General features: G+C 49.2%; 1 protein-coding gene across 1 annotated transcript in view; it reads right to left on the bottom strand.

Annotated features, from left to right (window-relative positions):
• The window catches only part of MAN1C1 (mannosidase alpha class 1C member 1), an 85,182-nt gene extending 76,405 nt beyond the window's left edge, over window positions 1-8,777 (bottom strand). The window contains exons 1-2 of the mRNA XM_044997676.1: window positions 8,680-8,777; window positions 6,409-8,064 (exon numbers count right to left, since the gene is read on the bottom strand). Coding sequence (XP_044853611.1) covers window positions 6,409-6,948 — 540 coding nt within the window. The 5' untranslated portion in view covers window positions 6,949-8,064; window positions 8,680-8,777. The remainder of the gene's footprint in view (window positions 1-6,408; window positions 8,065-8,679) is intronic.
• Window positions 8,778-9,194: the final 417 nt, after the last annotated feature.

Raw genomic sequence — 9,194 nt, forward strand, 5'->3', positions numbered from 1 at the left:
TATAAATATTTTGCACAGGGAATGAGTCAAGTTGGATAAGATCCCATGTTTGAGCAAATATTTGTGACACACAATTATTGAGAAGATTTAAGTGATTAAATATATGGTAAAGTGTTACAGATGAGGCGAAGCCATTATCTAACTATACTGCTCCATCCTTCTTGTCTTTGTATTTGAGGCAACCCAATGAGTTTCCATGTGTTTACTGAACTAATTCAGCAATGTAGGGCCCTGTGCATAACAGACTTGTATGCATCCTGGAAACCTGTTTAACCACGTCCAGAGCTTGTGTTCAGTCATTATCTGTAATCTGTCTGGAGAGGTCCACGCTCTAGCAATTTTGCTTGTGTACGAACAGGGCACTGTCTTTAAGCAACAGTTTACAAATCAGCTTTACATCAAATGTAGTTGTTTCGTAAAAAGAGCTCTCAGTGTTTGATTCTGTAGCCAAGAGCAGACATTTACTGACAGCTATAATCCCCTGAAATGCAGAAATAACCTTAACTGTAGCAACACTAGTGGGTACTCCTATACCATTAGGATCTTGAAGAATACTGTACTGTAGAATGGGTTACAGAGGTAAAAATATTTTCTGTATTCATACATCACATCAATAGGACAAATATTGTTAGTCAATTAACCATACGCACCAATGGTGCAAATATATGTTTAATACAGTTAACCATACACCATTTGTGCTGAATGAGGAATTCACAGTCTCATCATACACAGGTTAGGGCTAAATTTTGTTTGCACGAATCCACCAGAGACTAGTGAAGCACAAAATATACTGTACGCACCATTTGGGGAATTCTCAGTACAGTGCCTTTTGAAAGGTTCAGTAAATAAGGCATGAGAAAAGAGAACGCAATATAAAGGAACATCTCAGCAGACCTTGACCCAGCTAGAATTCCAAAACACGGCAGGACCCTCTCATAGCAAAGCTATTTTTCCTCTACAGCTGGAATTATGATTTGATCACAATATACTGAAACAGTTTGGAATCTTCATTCTATTTCACTATCAAGAGTTTTACTATAGCAGTTTTCTCTTTAATCAGTTTCCCGTGTCCCTCTCTTACAAGGTACTTGACTAACGGTTGACCACCACAAAGGACTAAATTATCTGAGTTCAAGCTAGACAGATGGGTTCAGAAAAGTACATTTCCATCTGGAGTTGCTATTGGCACTATGAAAGCACTAGAACGGACAGTACGTGGCATTTAGTTTTAGGGCTGCCCTCAGATTTAGGAAGAAGTAATTGCACCACACAGAAGAATATGGAGAGAGAGGGGCTAAGACATTCAGGATTGGCAGAGGAATTGTCTCCAGAACTGATCATGGGATATGGGGTATTTCACTGTCAGGCCAGTTGTAAGCTAAAACCAACAACTGTGAGGAGCTCTATGTTACTCAAGTTGGTGGTCTCAGTCCAGTTCTTAGTGGCTCAGTATACATCAAATACCATCATTACTATTACCGGCCTCACTGGTCATGTCTGCAGAGCCACCAAGGACTGAGTGAACATGTGAACTGAACTCTCCTCTCCCACCAGGGGTCAGGGTTGAGGCACTTTTTCAGACAGGACACTTACTGGGTAGCTACCTGTAATGCACCCGTTGTGTTTTATCCACAAATGGATTACTGGGTAGGATTTTCAAAAGCATCTAAGGGAATTAGGCACCCAACACCACTGACTTTCCATGGAAGTTGAGGACGTAATCTAATGTTTCTAACTCTTGTAAATCAGCCGCTAGAAGTAAACTGCCAAAATAGCTGTTTAAAAATGGATCTACCTTGATAGTTGTCTGCTGTTCAGCCATATGTTATATCTGAAAATGATTACTACAACAACTGAAAATACAGTATTGTAGTGGTGTGACTTGGTGATGGTCTCATTGTTAGTCACAAAGATTAAAAAACGAATATTTTCAGTGATGGCAAGACTTTGTTTGGAGGAACTGGGGGAAACCATATGGATGGCCTCTTGAAAATAAGAACCTGGATGGGAGAAAACTGTCAAATTAAATACATATTTAGAACTATGTTAAAAAGGACAAACTGAAGGTCAGGTGAGGTAAATGTGAGTAGGAGGGAAAAGAAGGAGTAACCATGATGAAAAGAGCTACAATAGAAAGCAAATACATTTTAATTACTACCAATAAAAACAAACTGAATATATATCAGAGAGGTACAGAATTAAGAGCAAGGAACTCCTGGGTTGTGATCCTGACTCTGACACATTCCCTCTGCACGCCTTGAAAACTCAGGTACAAGGACATTGTCAGGTTAAGATCACATTCTCTTATATGAGGTCAAGACACATTTCCTTACTTAAGTTACTAGTAATGCCTTTGTTTATTAAACCTGAAGACGCTGTAAGTTTCCTTTATTTATGCTGCTTGTTTACTGTTTGGATTTTTCCACAGCTTTGAGAGAGAAAGCAGGCTAGTCAGTTTCACTTTTGTTTATGGCCAGTTTCTAGTTAGTTATTGGTACCCAGTCTCAAGCGCTAGCACATGGCTGCTTTGGTTGGGTTGAAGACGCTTCAGGGTAAAGCTATATCTTTTCCATTGGTCTCAGGCCCCACCAAGTCCCCCCTCAATATAGACCTGCAGAGCCAATGCAGCAACAGGAGAGCAAGCGGCATTCTATTTTGCCTCATGCATCATCAGCAAAACTGTCAGCTAAACTCAAATTGCAAAACATTTATGATGCAAGAGGCAGAAACCACACAGCCTGATTTTTCCAGATCCCAGGCTGAATTTTCAGTGATGGCAGCTGGGGAGTTAGGGGAGAGGGAGAATCATTCTGACTTGTAATTGAGGCAACTTGATCTGAAAATTGTTGAGAGAGAATACATATGGAATCCCACAGAGTTGTTTTTACAGTAACTTTCTGACTATAACCACATTTTGACTTTGAACATTAATCAGTATGTGGCACATGTTAAAAATTAACTATTCCCTGAAACCATGCATGATTGATCAGTTATACAACTAATGTTTTTCAGAGCTCAGTTTAGGAGATGAATTATTCCAGGCTCTTTAGATTTCTTAACCTGTAGCACTGGGAATGCTATGATTTGGTTTTATCGCAATTTTCTCCAAAGGTCAGAACTCCTGTTGTACTCAACTGTCAAAAGTAACACACAGCAGTACATCCTAGGCAATTCTCCAGGTGACACTGACCTTTTGCAGTAAAAAGCCTGTGCAATTCAGGTGCTTTCTTTTTGAAGAACGAGATGCTCACTGACTTTGGGATTAAAAGAAGAAATTAGAACCTTTGTAACGTGCGCACTATGCTAAGGTTTACAGCTTGGCGTTAATTGGGAAAAAATGCTAGCCAACTAAGTTCATTGCAATACTGCAATTACTTCTAATTAGTAACACCAACAGCAGTCTCCCTTGTATTCCAATTTGAGAGTCAAAACATCAGCAAGCAAGATACACTGTGCACATGATTCAAATACTGCAAGACAGTGAACTAGATTCACTGCTGGTGTGACTCCTGGATCTGCAAACAGCTTCAGTGCCCCTGCTGCTGCTCAGAGTTTTCCCAAACAGCAGCACAGTTAAAATGACACCGATGTCGGCAGTTTTACCCTGTGGCCAGCAATACATTTACAGGGGGAAGAGGCTGGAAAGACATGAGTAGAACACACGCACGCACAATCACCCTCGCAACAGCCGAGAAGCTGGGGACTCACCCAACTGTCAAGAGGCTCTGAGGTGTGAGGAAGGAGACAACTCTAACTGCCAGCAGCCAAAGTGGCCTGAAAGATGACCAGATTTCAATGTAGATCATGATAATAAAAGCTGAAATAGAAGATGGAGCCCCTGAACAGAGTTCCAGGAACAGAACCTGGCAGGCCTTTCACTCCTTCCTTCAATGCTAGGAAAGGGAAGGTCCTGGATTTGACTGTGACATCATTGCTAGTCCTTGATGATGTCCCAATTCTCTGTCTCATCTGCCACGTGGCCTCCGGCTCACCAGTGTCCAAAATTTTTTTCAAGCCTATCCTCCCTGTGTTCTGGAGAACGCACCCAGTGCACTGTAAGAAGAAGCTGGGAAAAAAAGAATTGAACAACTAGAACAATCTGGAGTGGATTTTAGCAAATTGCGTAGCCTGAAATTCTGGGAGAAAGAGAGGGGACTGGGACATCATCAAGGACCAGAGATGATGTCTCAGTCAAATCCAGGGCCCTGTAGCTAACATATACATCTGAATGTGCAGTAATTTGATCACTCATCCCTGCAGAATGCCACCGCTATCACCACTCACCTTCACCCCACATTTCCACGAAATGTACAAATGAAATGTATTTTGACAATCTAAATGCTGTGTCATGACTTTGCTGGTTTCCGCTTTACCATTTATTACCCTTTCTCCTTTCCTTTTTATATATAATTTTTTTTCTTCGCCCCTTTTCATTTCCTTCCTTGTGTCTCTTCTATTGAAAATTAAAAAAACCTTTTCTTAACAAGTCCATGCAATATCCCCTTCCTGTTTTGTATAGTCACTTTTGTCTTCTAGCTCCATTTTTGGACAGAGGGGGGAAAAATTAGTTCAAGCACTTTTCATGATTAAGTACCCTGCTGTTCAAAGTATCCTTGGGCATGAAACTTGCATTCATGAATTCTGACCCCGTGAATACCTAACTTTGCCATCGCGCACTAATTATGAATACATTCTAAGCACTCAGGCCTGAATATGTTCAGGCTGCTAAATATTAATCCTGTATTAAAAATTAAACACAGATAAATGGTCTAGTGCCACATCTAATTATTTTAAAAACAACTGATGTTAGCTTTGCATGCGTGCATCATGTTGTCCTAGTGTACTTTGGCACTGGGAGCCCACAAGGTACCAAAATGTACAAGAATCCTTACCTCAAAGTGTATGAGAGAGCAAGATGCTGGGATATTTTGATACCCTGCTGGCTAACAACAGTGCAGCAGGCAGGCAGAGTGAAAGGATGGTTCAGTCATGCCTGGGATCATAAAGAAACCTAGCACCCCTGGGTGTGTTGTGTCTGGCTGCCTGGCAGAGAAGTTGGAATTTTACCAGTACTGCAGCCTTTGTTTTGAGGACAGCACTCTCAGAACCAAAAGGAGAGCTTAAAAAAAAAGTATATTTTTAAACCGTAGGTTCCATCAAGGGCTTGTCAACCTTGATATTATCCCATTATCCTTTCATTTCCCTCTCTGTTCAACTTGGGGCTGTTTAAGTACCTGCTAAATGCCTACAGCTTTACTAAGGAACAAAACCAGGAAATTAATACTCTGCATCATTAAATCTGTGTGTTTTATTTATTGGCATTTTTGATCTACTAAGATTTGCTCCAAGTTTATCAGTCGTGGCAAAAGACGGGATACATTCAATCTAATATTACATTGATTCCATAGCCCTTGGTTAACTAGGTCACAGATTACACTGCAGTGTTTGCAAGGCAGCCAGGCTTTATGCACAAACTGTAGGCATTAAGCCAAATTCTACCCTCAGTTACACCCGGGTAACCCCGCTGATATCACCAGTACTGTATGGGGCTAACTCAAGGCCAGAATTTGGGTCCTTTGTTTCCAGGTAAAAAGTCCTGAATCCCTGCTTCCCTAAGCTAGATGCCAGAGTGATTCACAGATGCAGAGGACCTAGAAGTCGGTGGGACAGAAAGACCTGGTAGGTCACAGCCAGTCCATCCCGCAGGCTAGTCTAAGTTTGATTATTTTCTAATGCTTTATCCACTCCACGTTTTAAATATCTTAAGTGACCAGGTTTCCACTATTTCCCGGGGGTGAGACTATTCCACAATGTTATAATACACCCCACCGTTAGGAAGTTTTTTCCAAATAGCCAACCTGAAATTTCCCTTTGTATTATTTCATCTCACAGCTCCTAGTCAGACCTATTGGGCTACCCCAACGCATTTCCTCTGTTGAGTGTGTAGAAATGCAGAGACATGTGCCTTGTGTCACATTGTAAGTAACACATGCCTTTGGGGGCACGGTAAAAAGACACCACCCCGTTGAAAGGGGCATTGTGAGTCCGCACGAACCTTAGGGATTGGGAGAGAGGTACAGAGGTGGCAGGGCTGGGGGTGGAAAAGCCAGGAGCCCTGGGTGATAAAGGGAGCATGCAGAGAGGCTAGGGAAGGCTAGGATAACACGAACAATAACTGAGAGGAGACAGGGACGCTTGCAAAGGGCTGGTGGAAAGAGACATGGCAGGGGTCAGTGAGGGGACACGGGGGTGGAAGGGGACCACCTAGGGAAACGCAGCACCGGGGTCGGAGAACTGGGGGCTCGCGGGGGAGGGATGAGGGAGTGACTGGCCAGTGATGGAGACTGGCAGGAGGGGAAGGAGGAGAGAGGAGCCGAACAAGCAGGAGCAGCCGCGGAGCCTTTTTACCTCTTTGATCTTCTGCCTGCGGGCGCGGGTCTCGGGCTCGTCGCCGCCGCGTCTGCCCAGCACCGGGTGGCGAAGGCGGCTGCGGAATCTGTCGTAGTCGAAGCGGAACGGGGCTCGGGTCTGGCGGGGGGCGGCGGGCGCCGAGTCCGTCCCCGCCTCGGCGCCCCCTTCCCCGGGCTGCACCTGCTGCCTGCTGCCCCCGGCGGAGGTGTGGGCCGGGGGGGCGCCCAGCCGGGCCGCGGCGCGGAGCTTGTCCCGGAGGCGGCGGGGGGCGGCGGGGCTGGCATGGCGGGGCTCGGCGGCGGCGGCGGCGGCCGGGGGGCTGCGGGGCAGGTCGGCGTCCCCGGCGGCGGCGGCGGCGGCGCGGCGGGGCAGGAAGAGGCGCTTGAAGCGGGAGGAGTCGGGCAGCAGGAAGAGGGCCCCGAAGCAGAGGGTGAGCAGGCCCGAGAGGAAGAGCAGAAAGAGGAACTTCTGCGGCAGCCGCAGCCCCAGCGCCGCCGGCCAGCCCGGCATGCCCGGCAGCTTCCGCAGCAGCAGCATGGGCACGGCCGGGGGAGGGGGCACCAGCTGGGGCGGGAGGCGCTGCAGGCACCGGGGGTGCCCGGCAAAGGCAGGAGAGGCGCCCCGGGGTCCAGCGGAGTCAGTGCAGCGGGCTGGACACGGGCCCCGGCGCTGCCCGGGGGCTCCCCACTCTCCCGGGGCGGCAGCGAGACGGGCTGACACGTGGATCGCTCAGGGCAGAGGGGGCAACAGGAGCGTCACCCGCCCACCGCTTGGGCTCTGCCGCCGGCTCCAGGGGCTGGGAGCGGAGTTGCGGAGTTGGCAGGCTGGGATGCTCGGCCGCAGCCGGCCCGGTCCCTTCCCCGCGCACAGGCGTCTGTCGGCAGGGCGCTGGGCAGCGAGTCAGAGTCGCCCGTTCTGGCATGAAGGTGCCGGCAAATCCATCGCTCTGGGCCGCTGCGGAGTGCGGGGATGGGGTGAGCTCCCCGGCCGCGCTCTGCGCCTGTCCCAGGCCGGGGGGGGCCGGTTGCAGGCTGGCTCCGGGACTAGACAGGAGTCCGGAGAGGTGCGATCCCTGCTCGGTAGGCGAAGGGGGATTCACGCTGCAGCATTTCCGCGGGAGGCGACCCGCGGCTCGTTCAGCACGAGGCAATGCTGTTGCACGCAGGACGCTCCTTGCCTTTGTCCCAGAGCGCGTCCGCAGCCCCCCTGGCAGCCGCCTCACGTCTCCCGGCTCCCATTGAGCTCCTCTCCCCCTCAAGTCTCTCTTTTGTGAGCAGCTCCCTGGCTCCTCGACCTTTCACATCCTCCCCGGGCTCTTCGGGTAGCCGGAAAGCCCCCTTCAAGGAGGGCGGTGAAGGCTCCACAGCCTGAGCAGCAACTGAGACAAAACACAGGAAGAACAGTGCCCAAGCGCAAGCAAACGAGGAGGGGCTGCTCCCTGCCTCCCCTGCTAAGCAGGAATCGCCTTTTGCTCAGGCGACGGGCTCCAGGCTGCAGACCGTCCAGCCCGCCCCAGTCTTGCCACACAACAAGTTTCCTCGCGAAACCAGAGCGCTTGCACCTGCTAAAACTATCCTAGTTAATTTCCACTTGCTGGTAAATTTCATCCTCAGCGGGGTTCCCCCCCTTCCAGTCGTTTTTTTCTTTTCTGCCCTAGAGAGAAGAGAGAGGCACAACTTTCAGCTCGGTGCAAGCCACGCGACCGTTAAAAGAGCAGCCCGGTAGCTGTCTCTGTAGCTATGAAATGCAATTCCTCAAACACAATCCGCTTGGTGCAATTCAGTTCAGCGCTCCCGACCCCGTTCACTCAACCCCTCTGACCGATCCCGGACACCGGGGGTCCTCAAACCGCTCAGAAATCGCAGTCTCCTCCCAGAGCTCACTATTACCTGGGCTAGGGTGGCCAGATGTCCTGATTTTATAGGGACAGTCCCAATATTTGGGGCTTTTTTTATATTGGCTCCTATTACCCCCACCCCACCCCGTCCAGATTTTTCACACTTGCTGTCTGGTCACCCCAACCTGGGCCTATAGAAGCACAGGGTGTTTATACCCTTTGCTGCTCCCAATGCACTTAAATTAAGAGAAAGGGTTGCTGGCAGCTACAGTCTCCAGGGGAGGCAGCCCTCTTCACCCCCCCCCCCACTTCTCTGGCCAGCAAACAACCAGAGGTTCAATGCAATTGCATTTTATTAGCCTAATGCATCGACCCTTCTTCCAACCCCCCCCTGCTGCCAGGCTGCAACCGATCCCCCAACACACACACACCGGCTGCAGCTGCTGTTGCCTCCACCACGGCTCCGCGCTCACTGCGACAGCTCTCCCCTTGGCCCCGCCCCCTAAACAGACCACGCCCCGCACACCCGCCTCCCTCGGGCCACGCCCCCTTGCCTCAACGGTCGCCGCAGCAGCCCAACCGTCACTACAGGAGTGGGAGGAGGCGTCATAAACCAATCGCAGCCAACCGTTATACGCACGGCAATGATTAGCTCCGCCCCTTATCTCCTCCCTCACTTGTCATTGGGTCTTTGGTTGAGTCTGCCCTGTCTATTGGCTACTCTATGCATCAGGCAGGCGGGTAGCACCTCCCACTTGTTTACCACAGAGCCCGGCTCCATCTGGGGGAGAGGCTGTTGCTCCAGCAAGCATTCCATTGGCTGTTAAAGTGCCTCAGCTCCATTGTGATTGGCTGAGAAGCCTCAGCTACTTTAAATGGAGTGAGCTGAGGGAACTTAAAAGGCTGAGGGCCCAAGCCAGGGTGTACCTTTGCCCCAGCGCCCATG

The sequence above is a fragment of the Mauremys mutica genome, chromosome 23 (genome assembly GCF_020497125.1).
Source record: "Mauremys mutica isolate MM-2020 ecotype Southern chromosome 23, ASM2049712v1, whole genome shotgun sequence".
Lineage (NCBI taxonomy): Eukaryota > Metazoa > Chordata > Testudines > Geoemydidae > Mauremys > Mauremys mutica.